The following is a 25,162-nucleotide window of genomic DNA, read 5'->3' as shown; positions in this document are numbered from 1 at the left end:
CTGTCGGGGGCCCTGGTCTCCTCGCAGAATATGAGTGTGGCTTTCTGTCGGGGGGCCCTGGGCTCCGTGCAGGGTCTGAGCATGGCTTTCTGTCGTGGGCCCTGGGCTCCGCGCAGAATATGAGCGTGGCTTTCTGTCGGGGGGCCCTGGGCTCCGCGCAGGATCTGAGCATGGCTTTCTGTCGGGGGGCCCTGGGCTCCGCGCAGGGTCTGAGCATGGCTTTCTGTCGGGGGGCCCTGGGCTCCGTGCAGGGTCTGAGTGGCTGCCTGTTGGGGGCTGTCCGAGGCCTGTCGCAGGGGAGGCTCGGTTGACCTTTGGTGGGGTTTCTATGCAGCACGACGCCCTCCACCAGGCAGGTGGGTTTTCTTGTGGGCTTAACAGCTGTGTGCTGCTGTTTGAGCATCAAAACCACCCTGGACCAGAGGCGGGCCTTTCATCTAGTCCCCTGTGAGGACGGCCCCGACAGCCCCATGCCCTGGGATCCCCCAGCCGCTCAGGAGAGCATCCCACCTTCTGGCTCCTCCACCCACACCTGGGCCCAGCGGGGCTCCCTCTTGCCTCCAAGACACCGAGAGCTGCTCCCTGCTCTGCGTCCCCAAGCCACCTGAGGGGCCCTGCAGAACCTCGGCTCTGCCCACCGCCGACAGCTTCTTGCCCGGCACCGCTCCACCCTCCCAGCCGCTAGGCTTCTACCAGGAAGCCCTTCGCCAAGCCTGCTCCCCCACAGACCTCAGATCCTGCCACTCTGCATGCCCCTGAACAAGCTGGGTTGTCTTGTGTGTCCCCTGCTGCCTGCCCGTGCCCAGTACGAGCGGGACACGGGCCCCTCCCTTTCCTGGGTCTCGTTGTGGCAGAGAGCTTGAGGTTTATGGTGCAGCCCTGGGGTCCCAATGGTTGCAGCCCTGAGCAGGCAGCACCCGCCTGCTTGGGAGCTGAGTGTCCATATCCATGACACCCCAGACTGGCCGGGGAGAGCAGGGGAGAAGCAGGGGCCACCTGGGGACGTTGCGTAGGCAAGCCGTGCATGGGGGTGGGAGGACCCCCTGGCCCCGAGGCACTTCCGGCAGCAGGCAGTCACGTGCACCTGGGCCTCACGAGGGGGAAGGGTCACCCTGTAAGCATTCCTCTGTCCCCTCTCACTCTGCAGACCTGCGAGAAGGGTGAGGACGGGGCTGGCTGTGAGGTAGAACCCAGAAACACAGCCGGGGTTAGACACAGGCTTCCTGTGAGGAATTTCTAACTCTTCTCTGCTGGTGATTTCAGACTGCACTGTGCTTTTTATGGAAACGGCCCGTCCCCCTTGTCTCCCTCTGTCTCACGCAGGGTCCATATCCTCCTGTGATGCGTTCCTCAATGTCTTCCAGCCTAGAGGGCTGAGGCCGGAGGTCATCTGTCCTTGTGCCAGCTCTCCCGAGGCGCTGACGGTCGCCATCCGCAGGTAATATGATTGCTTGCTCTGTCTTGTAAACGCAGAGTTCTCGCTCCCACAGCTGGTTTACTGGCCAGCCTGTCTCTAAGCGGTAGGAATCTTGAAGCATTCAATGCTCCATCCTGCGCCAGGTTCCCAGGCGTGTGCAGTGATGGGGTGGCCCCCGGGCACAGCCCCTCGCCCCGCTGCTGGTGGTGGGGGCTGTAATCATGGGCTTGTGCTCCCCGAGCGCCTCTCCTCCTCCTCAGCCTTGGTAAACATGGCAGCCCAGAGCTCTTCCTGCCAGCCACGGACGGGGTTCTGTGCCTGCGTGGCCCTCAGGCTTCCGGGAGAAGCACCCTGACCCGAGCTCAGTGCCTGCCCACTCACGAGGGAGCCCCCAGGGGCCGCCTGTGCTCCTCTGTGTCAGCCCAGAGGGCAGGCTCTCATCCTTCCGGCGCTCCTCCCACACCCACGTCACTCCCGGGCCACCTTTCCCTTCCCGGGTCACCTCTTGCCGGCCCCAGGGCTCTTGTCCACAGCAGCTCCGAGTGCCATCCTGGCGCAGAGTACGGTATGGTTAGCTGAGAATGTTAGATTAGTACATTCATGAAGAGTCTGCGCTTTCATGAATCCTAAAATTGTAATATCTCAGCAAGACCCTTCACAAACCCTAAGGTATTCTTCATTCCTTTGTTCTGTGGTGATTTCTCGTGCTCAACAGTGTGTTTTCTCACTGGAGAAAACACTGACCCTTGTCACTCAGCTGCCAGCTGCGGCTGCACACCCCACTCCCACACCTGCCGGCAACAGCCGCTGTGTTTCTCCGGCTTTCTTTGTCGGAGTTTGGGAAGGCCTCTACCGCCCGGTTCTGGCTTGCAGCGAGACGGTCTCGGGCTGGCAGACGTGGCTTCCTGCGCAGTCTCTGGCCTCCAGGGTGGGCTGTTCTGGGCCTCCTGTGGGCACGGCATTCTGCTCGCCAGGCTGCCCAGAGCTCCCGGCAAATGTCTCAGCACAGCCAGGTGGCAGCTGAGTCACCATTAGGACCTCTCCTAGGAAGTCACATCGCGTCACTCACGCTGTTGTCACAGGCCCACCAGATGAAGGAAGGGACGCAGACCTGCCTCTGGGTGGGAGGCACGCGCAGGCCCCCAGGTGGGGAGCAGCATGCGGGTGGAGACGCTGCGGCACCTCCAGGCGCCCTGTGCCTCGGCCAGGCGTGTGGCCAGTGGTCCTCACAGCGTGTGGCGCCGAGCAGGGGCTTTGGTGCAGCGTTGTCCTGCAGGCCACGTGGGCCCTGGGCCCTTCCCCCATGGGCTCTGTCCCTTCGTCAGCTAGTCTGGTTTTGTTTTCTAGGCCACCAGACCTGGGAGGACCTCCTCCAAGGAAAGCTGTCTTGTCGATGAGCGGTCTCAGCTTTGGCGTGATCAGAGTTGACACTGAAGAGAAGTTGTCAGTTCTTACTGTTCAGGATGTGGGTCAGGTGCTGCCTGGAGGTAAGGGACACCGCTGGGGTGTGTCTTGTCCTGTAAGCGCTGACTTAACGAGACTCCGAAGTGCTCCAGGTTTGGAAGGAGTGCTCTGCAAGCACACAAGTCAAAGCTTGTTAACAGTGTTTTTCTGTGTAAATTGGGGTTTTAATTTACAATGTATCTTTTCAGTTTCTGCCTGCCTTTGTATTAAATTTAAGATCGAGTGAAGAGACAAGGGTGTGTTTGTGGCCCCCGTGCCTGACTTGTGCTTCTCTGGTGTCTGGGAAATGGAGCAGTCCCTGGCCAGGGACACGCGTCATGCATCACACACGCGGAGACATTTAACGTCACAGCACGCCAGTGTCTGTTAACAGCCTGATGTTGGGTTACAGCAGCAAGGTGTGTGTGTCACATTAGCAGCACGACTCTGAGCTTCCAGAAAAGTCCCCTGGGCTCCACAAAGGCCAATGTGAGCTCTCCTGCCTCTTGGGCCCCGTGGGCCTGAATGGAGGGCAGTGGAGCAGCCTACCTGCAGTTCCCTGTAGCGTCACAGAGGGAAACTGATAACTGCGCCCAGCCCTGAAGGCCCCGGTGACAGTTGTGAATGGGGGGTGCTCTGTCCATGCTGCCCTGGGGTGCCCCTCATTGTGGTGACCTCACAGCTGCTCCTCTCTCTTCTCACCATGCAGGCCCTTCTGCGAGTCACGGCTAGCTCTCCTAACCACCTTCCTAGGCCTGTGTGTGCACAGTGTTCCTCCAGGAGCGTGTGTGTGCACCGTGTTCCCCTATATGCATGTGTGTGAGCACAGTGCTCCCCCAGGAGTGTGTGTGTGCACAGTGTTCCTCTCTATGCATGTGTGTGAGCATAATGCTCCCCTAAGAGTATGTGTGCACAGTACTCCCTAGGTGTGTGCGTGTGCACACTGCTCCCCCAGGAGTGTGTGTGTGCACAGTGTTCCTCCAGGAGTCTGTGTGTGCACCTTGCTTCCCTAAGAGTGTGTGTGTGCGCGCGCAGTGTTTCCCTAGGGGTATGTGTGGATAGGGCTCCCCTGGGTGTGTGGGGGTGTGGGTGTGCGTGCACGCGCGTGTGGTGCTCCCCAGTCAGCATGTGTTTGCTGGGACAGGTACAGAGCCGGCTGGCCTGGTGAGGGCTTATGGCGCCTTGTCAAGCAGATACTTAACCTTGCACCGTGTTAGCCCCAAGGGGCTTGTGTCTACCTCCACGTGAAGTGGACTTACGTGCCCCGTTTTGTGAGAGTATCTGGCTGTGGGCCCTCGGCTCACGGTGCTGCACACGAGCACCGGCCTCCACTTTACAGAACGTGGTCAGATTTGTGAATAGACAGAGTAGCTGGGTGAGTGCCCCTTCTCTGTCTGCCTGCTTCCTGTCTTTGGGGAGGAGGATGTGTTCGAGTTGATGCCTGGGCCACCACAGGCTGCTTGATTCATCACCGAGCGGCCGAGCTGGTTTTAACGGCCCGCTGCGCATTCTGGCGTGCACGTCACTCTTCTGCTGGAAGCTGTTGGTGAGCCTGCTCTGTGGCAGGGCCGGCCGGCCTGGGGCTGCAGTGACCTGACAGCCAAGGTCCCCAAGGCCCCCAAGGCCCAGGGCTGGCAGAAGGCCAGGGAGCTGCTTGATGACAAGGGAACTACGGTGTCAGCCGGCATGTCCTGTGGAGGGCCCCACGCGGGGGCGCAGATCCTGTCAGCCCGGGCTTGTACGTTGTGTTCTGGTTACACACGGCATATGAAACATAGGCTTACGCTGGGCAGAGCATGGATTCTGCATGTCCTGGGACTCGTCCTCAGAGCACTTGGCGTATATAGTGTTTTGTTCCCATAACTGCAAACGTAGCAGCAGGTAGATCTCTGTGAATGACCCATTTAAGTGTATCTTTTTGTTTATGACTTTGAGGGCTTCTTCTCTTTTTAGCCGATGTGTGTGTTGTGAAGGTGGAAGGCACCCCTTACCTCTGTAAGACCGACGAGGTTGGAGAGCTATGTGTCAGTTCCAGCGCAACTGGCACAGCGTACTATGGGCTGATGGGAATCACAAAGAGCGTCTTTGAGGTTTGTACCTTTTCGTGACCTTTGTGTTGGAGTCAGTTTCCATACGCACCGATGCGGCACGCTGGGCAGGGTGCACCGGCTCTTCTGCCGCGAAGGGGTCTGGGTCAGCACCGGGAAGCGGCCCTCTGCGTGCTGGCACTGTTGACTTGCTGCAATGAGGCCAGCGAGTGCCCACTCCTCTGGGCCAGGCGCTGGGCACGTGGATATAAGGGGGTATCAGGAGGGACACAAGGCATGCTGGGTGTGGGAGCCCAAGGAGCGTCTCATCCGCTGGCAGGGACTCCTTCCCCCCAGGGAACCTTGGGCCACAGCCTCATCTGCCAGCAAGCAGCGTGTGTACCAAGCTTGCTGCTTGCCCACTGGGTCTTTCTGACCAGCTGGTTGATTGTCCATGGACCGCAGCCTGACCATCCCCTCCCTGCTCTGTGCAGACTGTCCCAGTCACAGCAGGAGGAGCCCCCGTGTCTGACAGGCCTTTCACCAGGACAGGGCTGCTGGGCTTCGTCGGGCCTGTGAGTATGTTCTGCTGCCGGGACCTGGGCCTCCACGCCTTAGTAGAGGAGATGCTGCCCACACCTAGCGGGTGTCTAGGGGTCACGGAATTCTCTCCATGTCCCGCAGTGCATAGGACAGCAACCGCGACAGAAGACTGTCCGCTCAGAATGTTCCCAGTGCCTGCAGGCCCGGTAGCAGTAGGAGTCCTATACAGCCTCACCTCTCCTATGCCGACTCTCCTCCAGATGTCCCCTGGCCCCCGTCCCTGCCCACCAGCCTCAGGACCCTTCCACCCCATAGTCACCCCCGGACCGTGTGGACCCTGTCTGTTCCTTGGTTTCCAAGTGCTTTCGGCTGCGTGGAACAGTCATCAGCCGCCTGCCCCACAGGGCCTGCCTGCGTGTCCTGAGTCCTGACCAGCGTCCTTGCTTCCAGGATAACCTGGTTTTTGTCGTGGGCAAGCTGGATGGGCTGATGGTGGTTGGAGTTCGTAGACACAATGCGGACGACATCGTGGCCACCGCGCTGGCTGTGGAGCCCATGAAGTTTGTCTACAGAGGCAGGTGATGCGCTGCGGGTCCCTGTGCTGTGGCCCTAGATCCCTTCTCTACTTAAAGTTTGAGAAGTCTGTCTTCAGTAGAAAGAAAGCCCAGTGATTTGAATACACAAACCCTAAAACCTCCTGCCCATCAGAACAACTTGGTAAAGAAAAGGATGATCTTTGCAGGCAGGAGCCTGTTCTGTCCTCACCTCCCAGTGCTCATGTGGCTTTTTCTGAGGAGGAGGCCCACGGAGCACTTGGGTCAGCATCCTAGAACCTAGACACGTAGACCGAAACAGTCAAGTACCAGTTTCTCTGAAATCACCCGTGGCCCGAGTCTCTTCTGCTAAGGTCTAGTGAGACACACGGAGGTCTGACCTTGTTCCTGGGATAAGAATCAGTTCAGCTTTTCGGAGTGTGTTAAGCAAGCCCTTTAAAGATTCTCATTTCTGTTGAGCAAATAAATGGACCTCTGGCCTAGACCCTGGGTAGCTGGGGGTGAAGAGAAGAAACCCTGTCTGATTCTGTTCATCTCCTGATCTCTTTGTCCTGGAGGAAGCAGCCGTTGGCCCAGTCAACTGGCTGAAGTTTTTAAATTTTCTTCTCAAGGGGGCATTCCTGTTACTCACACTCAGGTACCCCCGAGCCTGACCAGACCTTGCCTTTAAATACTCCTTAAATCTTTATGGAATTCTGCCAAATAGTGGGTACTGCTGGTCCTTCTCGTAGGTCTGGATGACAGGGGTATGGTGTGACTACCCAGGAAAAGCCAGCAGGGCAGGCTTGTATGGGTGCCTGGAGCATGGGACACCAGCACATCATGACCTGCCCTCACAGCAGAAATGGGACACTGTTGGTGTGGGGGTCCATAGGGATAAGGTCAGGGTGGCCCACACTGTTTCTGGGCTGGATTAGGCCACCGGAACCTGGTGGCACCTGGAGATGAAGGCCAATCCTGAGCAGGCCATGCCGTCTCAAATCATTATTGGGGTCTGGGGGATTACATCTGCCATTGGACAGGGTACCTGTCTGTCCCCACCACCACAACCACCTCGAAATAGAGCCATAGCCAATAGAGTGTGCGCTGCAGGAACAACCCCCCGGGATGCTGGCACATGAAAGCAGTTCTTTGTTCTGTCAAACACGATAGATGGAGTAAACAGTAAGATAGATACAGCTAGAGAAGGAAGTGGTAAGTTGGAAAGTCAGCTTAAAGAACTTCTCCGGAAGTAAAGAAATAGAAAGTTGAAAAATAAAGAGAGATGGCTGGCATACAGAAAGCAAACCCCGGGACAGAGGGCACATGCATGGAGGGAAGGCAGCATCTGAGAAGCAGGATGTTGAGTTATTGTTTAACTTTAAGGATGTTTAAGTTATTAAAAGGAATTTTTAAAAATTTATTTATTTTGAGAGTGAGCCAGGCAGGAGGGGCAGAGAGAGAGAATCCCAAGTAGGCTCCACACAATGAATGCAGAGCCTGAAGGGGTTTGAACCCACAAACCATGAGATCATGACCCAAGCCAAAACCTAGAGTTGGACACTTAACCGACTGAACCACCGTATAACTCATATAACTCATAATCGTTTTGGCCAAAGATTTCTGCAAATGGAAATGTATCACATGTATTATAATTAAGGAAAATTGCCCATCAGTGTTTTGCTTTCCTCCAAAGTCCTTTTTGTTTTAGTGACTTAGGACTTATTTCAGCCATACTCTATGAGATTAGGGACTGGTCACTTTTTAAATTCTCAGCAAGCGACCAGTTGCTAGATCAGCTTGTAAACACTAGCACTTCCGCACTGTCCAAGTGAGAGCAAGTGTCTGTGTCCTGCTCAGGGTCCTCTGCTGGGTGGTCATTTTTGTCCTCGTCTTCCCCCAGGATTGCCGTGTTCTCCGTGACGGTGCTGCACGATGACCGGATCGTGCTTGTGGCCGAGCAGCGGCCTGACGCCTCTGAGGAGGACAGCTTCCAGTGGATGAGTCGTGTGCTGCAGGTGGGCCCGGGCGGCTGGCCGCTGCCTCTCAGAGTCCAGGTGTACGGCTGTCCCCCTCTGTTCCTTCAGCGCCCTGCCCACCTGCCCTGGTCTCTCACTCCATGCTTGGAGCGCCTCTTGCGTCTGTGCTGAGCAGGCCATGTACGGTTGCTCCCTGCTTGGTCACAGGATTGACCCACTGAGAATCGTGGCTTCTAGAACCCTCCACCCTGCACTGCCTGCATACAGTGGGCACTAAATAAACACGGGCTTTCTGAGGATGGAGAACAGCATTTTGAAACTGTGTAATGCTCTACAAGGGTTAGTGTGTCCTAAAACAGCAGTCCCATAAATCTGGCAATTAGGATGATTTCAAGAGAGACTCTTACTTGGATTCACAGCAGGCCGTCCTCCCGGGGGCTGGTGAGAAGTAAGAGCTCGTGCTCCTCCACACCAGTGCTTTTCCAGCATTTTCTGATGAAAATGCCAAACACGCAGCAAGGCTGAAAGAATTACACAGGAAGTCCCTAACACACAGTCTTTAGGTTCCGCAGCGACTGACATGCTGTTACACTTGCTCGTCCCGGTCTGTCCCTTCGGCCCACTCACCAGGACCACCTTCCCCTGCACTGCAGCAGGGCGCTCATGTCTTAAACACTGAGCTGGAGTTCAGCGTATTTTCTTTGGGGTGAGGGGGTAAAATTTTCATCCAGTAAAGCGCACCAGCTTTAAAGGTGCCATTCAGTGAGGGGTTTTCCCTTGACTTGGTTGGCCGGAATGCACATGTAGAATGAGCCCATATTTAAGTGGGCAGGTTGATGAGTTTTGGCAAAAGTATGCACCCCAGGAACTACTCCACAACGGTAACTAAGATGCAGCGTCTTTGCATCCCTCTGGCGTCCTCCGCCTCCGCCCACTGCCCGGCCCGGAGAGCGGGCCTCGCGTGGGCGCCAGTGGGCAGCCCAGGCCGGCCTCCTGCCTTCACGGACGGTCTGTGTCAAGGGAATCACAGGCTGTTTGCCTTTCTGTCTGGCTTCCTTCCCTCGGCATGTTTTTGGGATTCCTCGTGTTGTGTGGATCAACGGTTCCTCCCTTCTTATTGCTGAGTTATATTACTTTGCTTACCGATTTCCATCTTGATGGACACCTGGGTTGCTCATTTTTTACGGTTATGAATAAAATCTGCTATGGGCAATAGTGTACAGATCTCCGGGTGAAACTCACTACTGCCAGTTTTTTAGAGAAGTTCTCTGGTGTCCTGCCCTCTCAGGTCATGTGTGGCATTGTTGCATGGGATTGTCACATGGTGTTGTCGAAGGGGGTTGTGTGGAGTCAGCGCATGGCGTTGTGTGGGCTTGTGTGGAATTGCATGAGGCTCCATGGCCACCTGAGAAAGGATGCTTGTATGAAAGAGGCACAGTCCGCAGGGCACGGGAGCTGTCTACACATCAGGGGGACTGGGAAACCCTGAGCTTCGGATTATTGTTTTTCCTCTGGTAAGCCACATTTATTTCTAAGAAAATGTTGGTTTCATTATGGAATTTTTTTTATGTTTTATTTTTGAGAGAGACAGAATGTGAACAGGGGTGGGGCAGAGAGAGAGAGGGAGACACAGAATCCAAAGCAGCTCCAGGCTCTGAGCTGTCAGCACAGAGCCCAACATGGGGCTTGAACTCACAAGCCATGAGATCGTGACCTGAGTCAGAGTCAGATGCTTAACTGACTGAGCCACCTGGGAGCCCCTCCCTTGAGAGTGTTTTGAAGCAAATGCCAGATGTCACATTTTATCTGTAAAGATTTTACTATTTTTTTAAACAAGAAATACCATTATCACATCTTTAAAAATTATTAATTTCTTTATTTGTTTATTTATTTTTGAGAGAGAGAGACACAGAGTATGAGCAGGGGAGGGGAGGAGAGAGAAGGAAACAGAATCCAAAGCAGGCTACAGTCTCTGAGCTGTCAGCACAGAGCCTGACACAGGGCTTGAACTCAAGGACCGTGAGATCATGACCTGAGCTGAAATCAGACGCTTAACTGACTGGGCCACCCAGGTGCCATATCTTTTATTTATTTTTAAATTGAGATATAATTGACATGATATTAATTTCAGGCATACAATGTAATGATTTCATATTTATATATACTGTGATCACCACAGTAAGTCTAGTTGACATTTATCACCATACATAATTACAAATTTATTTCTTGTGATGAGACCTTTTTTTAAATGTTTTATTCATTTTTGAGACGGAGAGAGAGTGTGAGAAGGGGGAAGGCAAAAAGAGAGGGAGACAGAATCTGAATCAGGCTCTAGGCTCTGAGCTGTCAGTCAACATGGGCTCGACCCCATAAGGCACAAGATCATGACCTGAGCCAAAGTCGGATGCCTAACTAACTGAGCCACCCAAGTGCCCCTCTTGTTCTTGTTTTTGTTTTTGTTTTTAAGGTGGTTTTTTTTTTTTTGAGAGAGAGACAGAGTGAGACAGAGTGTGAGTGGGGGAGGGGCAGAGAGAAAAGGAGACAGAATCCGAAGCAGGCTCTAGGATCTGAGTTAAGCTTTCAGCACAGAACCCAATGCCGGGCACAAACCCACGAACTGTGAGATCATGACCTGAGCCCAAGTCAGACACTTAACTGACTGGTCCCCCAGGTGCCCCTCTTGTGATGACAGCGTGTAAGATCTGCCCTCTCAGCATCTTTAACTGTGGGCCCCACGCTGTGCGGGGCCCCCCGGGACTTGTTCCTTTTCTAACTGGAAGCTCGTACCTTCTGACCCTTCACCCATTTCCCCCACCCTCCAGCCCAGCCCTGGCCACCACCAGTCTGTTCTCTGTATCTGGGAGCACAGTCGTAAAGTTTCACGTGTAAGTGAGGTCACGTGGTATTTGTCTTTCTCTGATGGACTTATTTTGGTTAGTGTTATACCCTCGAGGTCCATCCATGCCGTCACAAATGGCAAGGTCTCCTGTTTTATGGCTGGGTCGTACTCAGTCACGTATTCATTCATCACTCCAGGGACACTTGGGTTGCTTCCATATCTTGGCTATTGTAAATACTGCTGTAGTAAACATAGGTGTGCATTTATCTTTCTGAATTAGGGTTTTTGTTTTCTTTGGGGAAATACCCAGTAGTGTAATTGTTGAATCATATGGTAGATCTATTTTTAATTTTTTGAGGAACAGCCATACTGTTTTCCATAGTGGCTGCACGAATTTAGATTTCCCCTGAACAGTGCATGAAGGTTCCCTTTTCTGCATATCCTCACCAATGCTTGTTTATTCTTGTCTTTTTGATAGTAGCCATTCTAACGGGCATGAGGTGATATCTCTTTTTTAAAATTTGCGTTTTCCTGATGACCAATGATGTTGAGCACCTTTTCATATGCTGTTGAGCATATGCATGTCTTCTTTTGGAAAAATACCCATTTAGACCCTTTGCCATTTTTTATTTGGATTATTTGTGTTATTGGGTTGTATGAGTCCTTTATATATTTTGGAACTTAACCGTTTATCAGATATGTGGTTTGCAAATATTTTCTCAGTGCAGTAGGTTGTCTTTTCATTCTGTTGATGGTTTCCTTCCCTGAGCAGAAGCTTTCTCTGATGTGATCGCACTTGTTTATGTGGCTTTTGCTTCTGGCGTGAGACCCATAAAATCATCACCAACACTGATGATGTCAAGGGGCTCCTTACCTGTGTTTTCTTCTAAGAGTGTTATAGCTTCTGTTCTTATGTTCAACTTTTTAACCAATTTTGATTTTACTTTTGTGGATGATGTGAGAAAGGAGTCCAGTTTCCTTTTTTCGCATGTGACTGCCCAGTTCCCCTGGACCCTTTATTGAAGACCATCTTTTCCCCATTGTGTATTCTTGCCTCCTGTGTCAAATTAGTTGACTCTATGCATGGGTTTATTTCTGGGCTCTCTATTCTAATTCCTTCAATCTGTATGTCTTTTTTTTTAAGTTTATTTATAAATTTTGAGAGAGAGAGCACACATACACAAGCAGTGGAGGGGCAGAGAGAAGAGAGACAGAATCCCAAGCAGGCTCCACACCATCAGTGCAGAGCCCAATGCTGGGCTCAAACTCATGAACCATGAAATTATGACCTGAGTTGAAAGCAAAGAGCTGGACGCTTAACCGACCGAGCAACCCGGGGGCTGTCTGTCTGTTTTTAATGCCGATTCCATACTATTTTGGTTACTGTAGCTTTGTAATATAGTTCAAAATCATGAAAGGGTGATGCCTCCAGCTTTGGTCTTCCTCAGGATTGCTTTGGGTATTTGAGGGTTTTTGTTTTTTGGTTTTTTTTTTTGGTTCCATACAAATTTTAGGATTTATTCTAGTTCTGTGAAAAATGCTATTGGAGGCTTGATGGGGATCGCACTGAACCTGTGGATTGCTTTGGGAAGAGTGGGTGTTTTAACGATACTAACCCTCCGATCCAGGAGCACGGAGTATCCGTTTTTTATGTCTTCGATTTCTTTCATCTAGGTCAGTTTTTCAGTGCACAGGCTTTTCACCTCCTCAGTTAAATTTATTCTTAAGTATTTTATTATTTTTGGTACAATTGTAAATGGAACTGGCTTCTTATTTTCTCCTTCTGATGGTTCATTGGTGTATAGAGACACAACAGATGTTCCCTGTGACTTCACTGAATGTGTTTATCAATTCAGTTTTTTGTGGAGTCCTAAGGGTTTTCTGTATATAAGAGCATGTCATATATAAATAGTGACAGCTTACTTTTCCTTTCCAATTTGGACGTCTTTTATTTCTTTTTCTTTCCTAACTACCATAGCTAAGACTTCCAGCACTATGTTGAATAGAGTGGTGAGAGTGGGCATCCCTGTCTTGTTCCTGACCAGCTTTGCCCCGTTGAGATGAGGTTGGCTGTGGGCTTGCCAAGTACGGCCTTTCTTAGGGAGGTACGTTCCCTCTGACCTGCTATGTTTTTATCATAACAGTAATTTCTTGTTGTAATTAAATATCTTCTCATAATTCAGACTTCCCTGATTATTTAATGTTTAGTTTGATTGTTAGACTCAGGATCAAAATGAGGTAAAAAATTACACTTGGTGGGGATAGGTCTTTATGTGTTTTTTATCATATTTTTCTTGTGATTAGTTTATGGACAGAACTAAGTTGTTTGGCCAGTATGTTTCTTTAGCCTGAATTCTGATGATTGTCCCTCTGTGGCGTTATTTGACACAGTCGTCTGACCCCTGTCGTTAGTTCTGCACATTGTTGTTACATCCAGAAGACCGATCAGACCCAGGTTCAGTTTTCTGAGAAAATTCTTCATGGAAGGCGGCGTGTGATGTTTAGCGCTCCTGTAGTCACGGATCTGCTAGGACTTCACAGTGGCGCTACTTCCGCATCATTAACCAGAACAGCCTTAGAAGTTTCTTTGAGTGCCATGTCCTCCTTGGTCACCTGAAGGTGACCTGGAGCCTAGAAACAAGGAAAACAAGATCAAGGATTGATTTCAGAGCACTGAGATGCTTTCTTAGAGTCCTCTATTAGTGACCACTGAGTTTTGTTTATCTTTTCATGAAGAACTAGTGGGTTGAAACATACTGTATGCGTTTCAATCTATTACAGTTTTTTTTTATTTTTCAGTGGTCAGTGGGAGCCCCTCAGGTTGGCTCTTGAGCCCTTCTGACATTCCCCTGGGATTCTCTGAGGCCATCCAGAGACAAGGAAGCTCAGATGCTGAGGAAAGGCAGTGTGTTTTCATGTCCTCAACATGTCACGGTGGGGACTCTAGGGACCCTGCTGCTTCCTAGGGCAAATGGAATTGGTGACCATCATCCGGGCACTTGACGTTGCTGCTTGTCACTGTTTCTGGGCTTTTTTCAGTGGACAGAGTAGGAAATGATAACCTACATCATGAGTTTATGCTGCTAGTTCCAAGCCGATTCTGGACCACAGGGTTTTTACGTAAGCCACGAATCTCCTTTCTCCCACACTGGCAGACTGCAGACCTGGACAACTCCCAGCAGTCACTCGTGTGCGTCAGGCCACACCGCGCACCGCGGCCTCCAGGTAACAGTCTCCAGCTACCTCTAAACCGCGAGGTCTCCAAGAGCGGCGTAACGTGTGTTTGTAATTCTTTTTGCCCACAGGGCGTACCTCACAGGGCAGACTAATCAAATTACCGGGTTTGAATAAATAGATCCTCTCTCTGGCGCTTTGCTACCCACCTGATTCCAGTGTGGCTGAGTTCATATGTTTTATCTTACTTTCAGTCGTTGGGGAATGCTTTGAAAATTCCAAGGTTTTTGTATGTGAAATATATACGTGGCTCCGAAGTCAGATCTGAACGCCAGGGGTTTTCAGAGAAGTCCGCTTCTGCCCCTCACAGCTTCTCCAACTTTCCTTTCTTTAACATAAGCAGTTCCCGATTCATGTACATGCGTATGCATATGTGTGTTACCTGATAGGGAATGGTCACACGTCTTTCTGTGTTTGCTTATTGAACAGAAGGTCTCAGGGGTCACTGCCTCTTTGACCTTTGGATTTGCGTGTTCTCACCCACCTCACAAGCCTTCCAGCTGCTCGCCAGCGTCGAGTGGGTCAGCGTGTGCACAAATGCAGCTGTTCGTGTGCCAGATCTCAGCCACAGCGCCTCCTAACTCGTTACTGTCCCCTTCCAGGCCATCGACAGCATCCACCAGGTGGGCGTCTACTGTCTGGCCCTGGTTCCTGCCAACACCTTGCCTAAGGCTCCCCTCGGAGGGATTCACATTTCTGAAACCAAGCAGAGGTTTCTTGAGGGGATGCTGCACCCATGTAACGTACTAATGTGCCCTCACACCTGTGTCACCAACCTCCCCAAGCCTCGCCAGAAACAACCAGGTTAGTCGTGCAGAACAGTACTTGTCTAATCAGTCTTAATATTAGCGGCTGCCACGCCGTGGCTAAATGGTGCAGCCGTCGTGGGCCCCACACCTCTGGGGCTGGGGTTAGGGGCCACAGGGAGGGGGTGGCACTTCAGGTCGGTTGCCATCTCCTGCCTCCTTGGACCCAAGGCACAGATGAGAAAACGTCATCATGTCACCTGTGTGGTGTGGTTTTCACGTGCCTGCTGGAACCCATGTGAGTGGCTGACGGCATCTTAGGCTTGGAAGGCGAGGCGGTGACTCTCGGAAAGTACAAGTGATGCCCAAGAGCAGGCTTGGGGCTCAGGATCGAAGGACCCTCCGTGGTGCCAGGGCTGTGGGGGCCAGGGCACAGGCGCCGTGCCGTGTAGCTGATGAGGCCCAAACGGACACTCTCCTGTCCCTCATTTCACACATTTAAAAACTAATTTTAAAGCCTGCTTTGACTGTTATTTTTGTTCCTTTGGTTGTGTAAATTTTTAGTAAATGTTAATAACTTGCATTAATTATTGAACAGACAAGATATCATTAAATAAAATACACTTACTCAGGAAGATATAATGTCCTCTTTTTTATGTAAAATGCAGTAAAACAATGCAGTCTATTAAAACGTTCTGCTATGGCTGAGGTCCGATCTTCTACCCCCAGGTATCTGCCGTTTGGTCAGTTTCTCAGCCTGGCATTGCTGGTATTTGGGAGATTCTCTGCATCACTTACTATAAATCTAGTGGCTGCTTTCCTGGGCGTCTGTAGCTTAGTGAAGAGAGAAATGTACAGTCACACGGCAGTTCTGTGCCCAGAGCCGGCGCCTTCTCATTCAGTCTCCGCCCCTGTTTCCCAGAGGTTGGACCAGCCTCCATGATCGTCGGGAACCTGGTTGCTGGGAAGAGGATCGCACAGGCCTCGGGGAGGGAGCTGGCTCACCTGGAGGACAGCGACCAGGCGAGAAAGGTAACGGCCAGTGGCCGGTGCCCGGGAACACGAGGCGGGTGCCTCCCCGACGAGGCCACGGACTGACGGGCCTCTCTGCACAGTTCCTGTTCCTGCCCGACGTGCTGCAGTGGCGGGCGCACACCACCCCCGACCACCCGCTGTTCCTGCTGCTCAACGCCAAGGTAGGTCACCTATCCCTCCTCAGCTCCCGGGGTCTGTCCCTGGAGTCCCTGCCTGGAGAGCAGGGTGCCGCCGGGCCATCCTCCCCACCTACCCGGTTCTTTGTGGAGCACTCAGCTCTCACATAATTCACACGGTAACGTTTCCATCCGTCTTGTATTTGAGAAGAATTCTCATTAGCTCCTTTCTCAATTATGAGCAGTATGCTTGTAAAAACAAAACAAAAACAGTATGCTTGTAAGATGAGTTAGAAGGAAATGTTTATTTTGTAAAAATTAGGAATTTAGACTTTTTTGTTTATAGACTTAACGTGGCAAACACTGCTAACTGCCCTGATCCTGTAGAGATTCAGAAATTCGCTGTCAGGATTTTGGGCACCTTTTGATGCACACTATACCCAGAGTTCTTAAGACAGGAAGGAGAGGCTGTAGCTCTCATTTCCAATGTGTGGGCCAGTAGACAGACTAGAGAAACATGACAAGTTAATGACAAAAACCCTGCCTCAGATGCGTCCCGCAGGCCGACACCCAGGCTGTAAGAACGTGTGTGCTTTGACACAGGAAAGGGCGGGTCACTGTGCTCTTAGAAAATGCTGGTCCAGCTTTTGTTTCTGCTCATTACTGCCCACTGTCTCTTCATTCAAAAACTATTTATTGACAACTGCCAAGTTACACGGTGTTAAATAGGAGGACAGGGCCACCTGCTCTCAGGACACTTGACGTGAGTCTTCCCTGCGGGAAAGCCAGTCCATAACAGACACTGATGCTCCTCGTTCCCTGCGTGTCTGCAGATGTAGAACAGTGTTCAGTTAACAATTATTTTATGACTGATGGAGTTCTAAAGCATGGAGACAGCCAATAATTAACAATTACGGGCAGTGGCCGGGCCGCTCAGAGGCGAGGAGAGACGTGCCCTCGTGTGGTGTGCAGTCTGAGCACCTGAGCTCGGGAGTGCTTCTCCAGAGAGGAGGCCCGGGGTGGGGGCTGCACAGAGCGGCCGCAGGCATCTGTGTGCAGGGCTTGGCCATCTGAAGAGCCAAGGGAGAACTCAGGAGGAGCCAATGGAACACTGGCCCTGGCCTTCTCCAAATCCATTCCAGGCTTTTCTCAAGTTCACCAGTAAAACTGCATTTCTTTTGGTTTGTCGGTCTTCTTCGGGTTTGAATTGTCCTTAGGTCCCTGAGGACATGCTGGCCTTTAACCCAGGAGCAGGCCTGTGGCTGCACAAGCGGTCCTCCAAGGAGACCGGCGGGCTCCGGGTGTCTGGGCTCCCTGGATCTGCCCGGCGCTGACGTCCCGCACCGCGGCTGGGGGCGGGAGCGCGAGCCGGGTCCCCTCTCAAAGCCTCGAGGGCCATGTGCCTGGCTCCGCATACACGCACATTGGCCGGCACAGTGTAAGGACCGGTTTAGGAGAAGCAAGGGCTTCCCCCTTTAGGCGGGTCTGCTCCGGGGCATTATGTTTAGACCGAGACGATCTGTTACCTGTCTTCAGAAGGACTAAACGAGCTCTGAGGCCAGCCCGCCTCTGGTCAGCCAAGGGAAGGAATCATTTGCTGGGAGCTGCTCAGCAGCCCCGCTGTCCTCGGCAGCCGCAAAGTGAATGGGGGAGGGGGGCCGTGCGGAGGTGGGTCCGGCCAGGGCCAGGCCCCCCCGCGGCGCAGGCCGGGACTGGGGGATGGGAGCTCTAACGTGCAGGGCCGCGGAGCTTACGGATGTTTGCTCGTTCGGTGTGATTCCTGTGTGTGTTTATGTTCGGGGTAATGGCTGTTTCTGAGCGGGGTGAGGATGAATTGAGGGTAGTATGCAGAGTGGTGATGACATATTTTTAAAAAGAGAAATTTAAACAGTGAGGCAAAATATTATTAGGTAATGAGAACTTGGATATTTATGGCATTATTCTTTATAACGTGTTATATTTAAGATATTTTATAAAAAAGGAGAAAGCGTTTTCTTTAGTGGCCATGTCTCCGACTGTCCTGGACAAGCAGCCGCCCGCGCACTGCTCAGGCTCGTCCTTGCTGCGGCCCAAGCGCCGCCTCGGACAGTCCCGCAGGACGCCTCAGGTGACGGGCAAAGACAGCAGATGTGTCTGTGGGACTGGCACGGTCCGGTCCCGAACCGCGGGGGCTCCAGGGGCAGGGTGTACCAGCGTGAGCACGCGCCCTGCCCCCCAGCTCCGCTCAGCCAGGGACTGCGTTCCTAGGGCACCGTCACCAGCACCGCGACCTGTGTCCAGCTGCACAAAAGGGCTGAAAGGGTTGCCGCCGCCCTGATGGAGAAGGCGCGACTGAGCGTCGGGGACCATGTGGCTTTGGTCTACCCCCCAGGTAAGCACGCCTGGATGCCCGGCGCACACACACCCGGTGCACCTCCCTCCGCTCTGCGTTCACTGGGACTCCTTGTTATTACGGAGCAGACACTCTCGTCACCTCCGGCACGTCAGAAAATAGGTCTTGGCCAGGTGCCCGGGCGTCCCGAGCATTCCCTGTCCCGAGCATGACCTCCTCCGCTCTCCCAGGAGCAGCCTGTGCCCCCGACTTCTGTGGTCACTTCTTCCGGCTCCTCAGGGTGCGAGCACGTGGGCGAGCGCGCCCTGCACGTCAGCTGGGTCTCCCAGTTTCCTTTGAATTCCATCTGTGTTTAAAGTCTCCCTTTTCCCTGTTTTATAACTTATTTACTGAAGACCCGGCCGGACCCTGCAGAGGTGCCACGGCCCAGGTGCTGCACAGCGCACGCTCAGGTGCAAGCAGCATGTACTTGGCCCCGTGTTTCCAGCAGGCTGGCGGCTAGATCCTGGCCCTGGGTCACACTCGGTCCGTGGTCTCTGCCAAGACTGTAAGTGCCCATGTTGGCTGGTGTCTCCTTTGGTGACATTAGCAGCCACTGACTGAGGCTTCAGTGTTCAACATTCATTAATCCTTTGGGGGTCACAAAACCGTGATACTCTAATTCTCTCATTTCTTCTTCATTTATTGGCCACAGAACTAATACACAGAAACCTCCCCCGTCATCTAGTATTTGGCTACCCAATGGTAGAATTCATATGTGTTGATTCTTTCCTTCTATTGGTCCTTTATGAAATGAATTTTGTTTCCTATCACACTCGAAAGGTGACCAAGCAATGAATTTAAAAACACATACATATGAATATGAATGCACAGACTTAAACATAGTTGTTGGGTTTCATCCATTGTAGTTAGTTTCCTTATCGAAGTTTAGGTTCTGCCACGTTTGGCCAATAGGAGCCTGTTCTGGCTGGCTTAGCACGTGGCCACTAGTTCCCGACTGCTTCCTCATGTCTCTTGTGACGGGGTGCTCCAAGCCCCCCTAGTGCCCATCCTACCCCAGACTTAGGATCAGCCGTTTCTCCACAGAGCCCCCCGTGTTTCCAGAACAAAATCTGGGCATGAGAGACGCCAAGTTCTCCTGGATCGGCTGCTCTTTGTTGGCGCTTTCAGCCAGCCGACCTGGGAATTATAAATAAATATATCTTCAGAGAGGCACTGCCTTCGGAGTTCATAGTGTTACGTTCCATTCAAATCCAGGATCATAGGACTTTCAGCAAACCTCGCCTACCATATGTCTCCTTTTTTCCACACGAGTCCTGCTCGTCAGAACTCAGGTGACAAGTGACAGAACTCAGATACCCTGTGCCTGCTCAGCTGTGTAGCCCTGCACCACATGCAGCGCTCAGAGTAACTGCACAAATACTGTAACCACCAAAATGAATTTTGAAAACAGTTTACAAGGTTTGCACCTGCTTTTCTGCCTTCCATCCCCTCCTTGCTGCTTGTGTCTGTGCTGTCAGAGACAGCCGTTCCAAATCCAGCCTCTCTTCTTACCCTCGTTTCTATGAGGTTTTGGAGTGAGAATGGTTGGGTCTGGAGCCGAAGGCCAAGAAAAAATTCTGGAGATGTCTTTGGTGCCAAAAGATGATTTTATTAAAACAGGACAAGACCCGTGGGGCAGAATGAGCTGCGCTGGGGTTGGGAGGAGTGACTGGTGCATACTGTGGAGTTGGGGAGGTGGAGGCAGAGGCCTCCAGAAGGACTTTGATGTGCTACAGAGGACTCCTGAGACACCTGAGCCTCACGGCCGTCACGTTGAGATGGTTTTCCTTTAGTGAGGCTGCAGGGCGCTCCTGGAGAAGCGACACTGTGTTTGCCGCAAAGATGAGTCAGTGGGCTGCAGGTTATGAGGACTGAGCTGTGGCCCAGCCGGGGAGGCCCAGAACCTCCCCTTGGGCGCAGATATTTTGCAAATGCCACAAGCACATGTGTTGTGTGTTTCTTGGGAATGAAGAGGGAATCCGAGACTTTTTTCCAATTTTCAAAGGGATGTGAGAGCCAAGGAATTAAGAACCCGTAGTCTCCGAAAGCTGCAGGAGAGTGGGGTGCTGGTGGGATTAGAGTCTCCCCACCTGTTCACCTGGTGATTCCACGGACAGGAGGAAAGATGTGCATAAAGGGAACAGCATGAATTTTGTGAGCTCAAGGAAATGAGCTCCTCGTGATGTCTGTCCGGTGTGCTGAGTTTGAGGCTATGCTTGTGCTGTGTGCCCTGGCCTAATGTGCGCCAGCACCTGCCATCCCTTCACTCAGGCCTCCCGGCTGCCCCACCGGCACAGAGCAGAGGGGTGGTCCTGTGGCACTGGGCGGCCAGCCTCAGCGTCACTTCATTAATGCAGATGGAGCGTTGGGAACTGTGATCCAGTGAAATCCACCAGCCAGGTTAAAGCTGGCATGTTTCTTTTGACTCTGGAATTGAAATAGCCCGAGGCTGACAGGTAGGGTCTGGTGTGCTCTGAGGGGCAGCATCTAGAGGGGCCTCCATGGTTCTGGGGAGGGGGCAAGCGTCTCATCTGGAACTGAATTCAAGGTGGAAGTACAGGTTTAAAGTGTGGTATAATTCCCCCTAAGTTTTAAATATGGGGAATTTTAAACATTTAGAAATTTGAAGGAACATTTTGGTGGTCGTGTGTCACGATGTATGGTCCAGAGCAAGGTGGGGTGCCCTGGCCTGGGACACATGTGCAGAGAGGAGGTGCAGCCTTGGTGTTCCCCACCTTCCCTGCCTTCTCCTCCAAGCTGGGCAGCCTGCCCTCAGAAGGGCTCCTTACCGTCCTCGCTCACCCCTCTTGCACTTGGCCCCTGCACACGGGAATGGCAGGCATGGTGCTGCTCCCGAGGCCTAGGCCTCCTGCCCTCAGTGACCTCCTCCGTACCATGGATCCCCAGCCTCTCCCCAGCCTTTCAGGATAGTTCTCTGTGCATCCCTGACAGCACTGAGTTCAACACATACTGATGCCAGCAAGCTGGGCCTGGGGACGCCGAGGGGGTCATGCAGGACCAGCCAAGAGGTCCCCTGGCTGTGCACAGGATAGAAATCACGGCAGGAAGGCAGGAGGTGAAGGGAGAGTGTATTGATGATACAGAGGGAATGCACGTGCCACAGTGTCTGGGGAACTCAGAAAGGGTCTGAGGGCTCTTACTGAGGATGGTGGTCGGTGCACAGGTCCTCTCAGGCATCCAGGGGCTGAAGCACAAAGACGAGAGCCCGGGTGTTACCTCTCGGAGCCAGGAGCGCTGGGTGTCCGCTTGTTTAGCGCTCGTGGTCTAGACTATGCATATGATGGCTTCCTCCGGTCATGCTCACCTGGTCCTTCCTTGGATGTGATCTGTTGTAGAGAAATCACTAACTCCTTGTTTATATAAGGAAGACACACACTATTTGCATTCTGAGGCATGTATAAAGTGGGGGTGCAGATCCTAGCAAGAAGAGAAGCAGGAAAAGGAGTAAAAAGCAGGTTTCTCTGGAGTCCTTCAGTTTCCCTTGGCTCAGTACCGTACTGGTTTAGAGAAGCTGTGCTTGACCCACGCAGGGCGTCACGGAGACCTGTCTCACCTGCTCTGCCGTTCCACGGCGCTCGGGGCTGTGAGCCACATTCCAGCCTGCGCTGACCCTCTCTGACCACGTGTCTTCCCAGGGGTGGACCTCATTGCCGCCTTCTATGGCTGCCTGTACTGCGGCTGCGTGCCTGTCACCGTGCGGCCCCCACACCCCCAGAACCTGGCCACCACACTTCCCACCGTCAAGATGATCGTGGAGGTACCTGTGCACTATGGACGGCCAGGCAGGCCTGCTGGGGGGCCCTTGTTCGGGTAGACCGGCGGTCTCCTCTCCCGACCTGCCCTCTCTCCCATGCCCCGTGTCTCACTCTCGCCTTCAACCCCTGTGCTCTGCAGGTCAGCAAGTCTGCTTGCGTCCTCACCACACAGGCCATCATGCGGCTGCTCAAGTCCAAAGACGCGGCAGCTGCCGTGGACGTCAGAACTTGGCCGACCATTCTAGATACAGGTACCTGCCTCAGTGCCAGTGATTATGCGCATTTTACTTTCTTGGTTGCAGGAATTGCATCATTGCAGCCAAAATGTAGAAGTTAGGTAAGAGCAGCTGAAGGAAGTGGTGAGGAGGCTCCTGGAAGGGCGCTCGCAGCCTTGCCTCCTGGTTTCCCGCCCGGTGAGGCCTCGGAACAGGTGGGGAGCAAAGAGCCTTGTCCGAAGCCTGTGTGCCTACAGACCACCGCTCTTGTCACTGCTCTCATGCCTGTACAGCAGGCGGTGGTTGTGAGGACACGTGTCCCATAGCACACACACGTCTGTCCTTCATCCCCATCACTGGGGACTGCTGCTGTGTCCCACGAAATGCTTGTGGGCCAACCAAGAAGGCTGTAAACCCCTGGACTGCTGTGCCTTGGACCCTGAGGTCAACCGAGACACCTCGACCTAGTAGCACCCACAGGATTTGTTGGTGAACTGAGGTCCCGGCCACTGAGTAGGCAGGAGTCCCTCCTCTCCCATCGCAGCTGGCAGGCATCTGCGGTGCTATCCAGGCAAGAGGTCAGGGACTGTGTTGTTTGTGCCCCCTGCCCAATACCCATCTGCAGGCACAGGTAGCTGGCTGGTGCAGGTTAGCTGGTGTGGGGCCAGGGTGGGCTTAGGAGCAGACTGGCTCCAAAGAGTCCCATTGCTCACCAGCTTGCTACAAGGTGCGTGGGCCCCAGCCCTCGCCTCACTCATGTCTACTTCCCTGCGGGGGACCAGCCCACGCACCACTGTCTAAGGGTCTCTGAGTAGGGGGTTGGTGTCGGCGCAGTATCTATAAGAAAGAACACAGACACCGTGAATGGTGGTAGTGCCACTATGCTTTTACTGTGATGTTTAGTGATTTATATGCCATAGGTGATTACATCATTTTAAAAAAATGATTACATAGTTTTTAACTTTGAGGTTTAGGGTAAGAATCACATGCTTCAAAAAAGATCATTATTTTCATGGAAGAGAGAACAGAAAATCAAAAACAAGAACATAATTTATTACAGAAGTTCAAACCAGGAACGAAATACATTAACTAGGGTCTTGTTCTACGTATATAGTTTAATATTAACTGAAGCTTAAGAAAAGGTCATTTTTCTTTAAAGATTAATATAATGGTTTGCAGGTAAGGTGCCCCTGACCAGGAAGGGAGTTTCAATCCAAAAATCTGCCCATATACTGAAACCACAATAAACAAGGAATATGAGTAATAGGAAAACCCGTTCGAGTCTCCGATCTGTTTTGATCAAGAGGTCAGGCGCACATTTTCTAAAACAAAGGAAAGCAGGGCCCAACAAGCCATACAGCCTTGCACACTCAGTCTCCCAGGACAATGAGTGACTCAATCCTGATCCTCAACTGAGGGACCCCACTGCACCAGGGTCACATCTTCCAGACAAGCTGGGGATATGTGTGTTTCTCCTGGTACTTTACAGCGGGATGTCAACAGGCTTTTTAGCGGGATGGGCCCCTATACTTCTCGGTCTCATAGGACCGGTGAAGCACAGAGGCCCCGAGAGCCCGTCCCTAGCTCTCTCTCTGGGGTCAGAGTTCTTGTTAACATCGGCTCTGCCCCAGGCTCTGTGACTTCCAGCAGGTCCCCACGCCTCTGGCCTCTCCCACTGGTAAACGAAGCAGCTTCACGTGCGGCTTGTGTGACTTGTCTACCCTCTGTGTCCACCTCACCCGCTGTCCCCACACGTTCAAAGGAGTCATGGTGGGTCTGCCCCACATGGCGTTTCCTTGAAGGTTAAAGTGAGCTTCCCCGCGTACCCACATGGCCTGCCGTCTCGGGGTCTCCCTGTGTTCTGCGCTCACTCTCCTCAGGACTCCCCAGCTATGAATCCCGTTTTCTTTCTCCCTATGAGAGCCTGAAGTAGCATTAACATTACTGGTATCTCTGGCTCAACAGATGACATGCCAAAAAAGAAGGTGGCCAGCATTTTCAGGCCGCCGTCCCCAGACCTGCTCGCGTACTTGGACTTCAGTGTATCGACTACAGGAATATTAGCAGGCGTGAAGGTGAGCCCTCTGATCATAGCTCTAACTGGCTTCAGCCTCTGCTGCGGTGGGCGGAGAGGATGGCGGGTGTGGGGTCATGCAGGTCCTCACACCTATCCAGAGCTTGAAGCGACATTGTTGGTCCTTGAAGTTGTGTTAAATACCAGTAAACCCCCAAAGTTAGGTTAGCCTGGGAGCAGTACATATTTTGTTGTTCTCTGTTAACATCTAAACTCCGATCTCTGACTGTCTTTGGGAGCGGGCGGCTTTCATGGATCTGTCTCCTTACCAGGAGCCAAGAGCTCCATTAAAATTTTTTATTATTCTGAAATGTCATTTAGAAGATTCTTAGTGTGCAATTTTCTCTATAGTATTTGGTTTGTATGGGGATTTGAACAGCCATCCTTTAAGGAAATAAATGTGTCCGGAGGCTGTGGTCCTTCAGGCACTGTTTGGTCTCTCCCCTCACATCACTGACCAGGACTCTCATTGTACTCCAGATGTCACACGCAGCCACAAGTGCCTTGTGCCGCTCCATAAAGCTACAGTGTGAGCTGTACCCCTCGAGGCAGATCGCCATCTGCCTTGACCCCTACTGCGGCCTCGGCTTCGCCCTGTGGTGTCTGTGCAGGTGAGTGTGCAGGTGGTGTGTGGGTGAGCGTGCAGGTGTGCGCAGCTAGTGGTGCGGGTGAGCGTGCAGGTGTGTGCAGCTAGTGGTGCAGGTGTGCGCAGCTAGTGGTGCAGGTGAGCATGCAGGTGTGCGCAGCTAGTGGTGCAGGTGAGCGTGCAGGTGAGTGTGCAGGTGGTGTGTGGGTGAGCGTGCAGGTGTGC

General features: G+C 52.5%; 1 protein-coding gene across 1 annotated transcript in view; it reads left to right on the top strand.

The window, feature by feature from the left end:
• The window catches only part of DIP2A (disco interacting protein 2 homolog A), a gene marked incomplete at its 5' end in the record, with an annotated part of 87,019 nt that overhangs the window by 51,231 nt on the left and 10,626 nt on the right, over nucleotides 1-25,162 (top strand). The window contains 14 exons of the mRNA XM_029940585.1: nucleotides 1,324-1,438; nucleotides 2,765-2,904; nucleotides 4,814-4,950; nucleotides 5,382-5,462; nucleotides 5,881-6,008; nucleotides 7,867-7,981; nucleotides 14,618-14,819; nucleotides 15,684-15,793; nucleotides 15,877-15,957; nucleotides 18,160-18,283; nucleotides 21,943-22,064; nucleotides 22,202-22,313; nucleotides 24,243-24,352; nucleotides 24,832-24,962. Of these exons, the coding sequence (XP_029796445.1) occupies nucleotides 1,324-1,438; nucleotides 2,765-2,904; nucleotides 4,814-4,950; nucleotides 5,382-5,462; nucleotides 5,881-6,008; nucleotides 7,867-7,981; nucleotides 14,618-14,819; nucleotides 15,684-15,793; nucleotides 15,877-15,957; nucleotides 18,160-18,283; nucleotides 21,943-22,064; nucleotides 22,202-22,313; nucleotides 24,243-24,352; nucleotides 24,832-24,962 (1,708 nt within the window). The remainder of the gene's footprint in view (nucleotides 1-1,323; nucleotides 1,439-2,764; nucleotides 2,905-4,813; nucleotides 4,951-5,381; nucleotides 5,463-5,880; nucleotides 6,009-7,866; nucleotides 7,982-14,617; nucleotides 14,820-15,683; nucleotides 15,794-15,876; nucleotides 15,958-18,159; nucleotides 18,284-21,942; nucleotides 22,065-22,201; nucleotides 22,314-24,242; nucleotides 24,353-24,831; nucleotides 24,963-25,162) is intronic.

This window comes from Suricata suricatta, chromosome 5 (assembly GCF_006229205.1).
Source record: "Suricata suricatta isolate VVHF042 chromosome 5, meerkat_22Aug2017_6uvM2_HiC, whole genome shotgun sequence".
Taxonomy (NCBI): Eukaryota; Metazoa; Chordata; class Mammalia; order Carnivora; family Herpestidae; genus Suricata; species Suricata suricatta.
The sequence above is the reverse complement of the archived record's forward strand: the minus strand, read 5'-3'. Positions and strand labels throughout refer to the sequence as shown.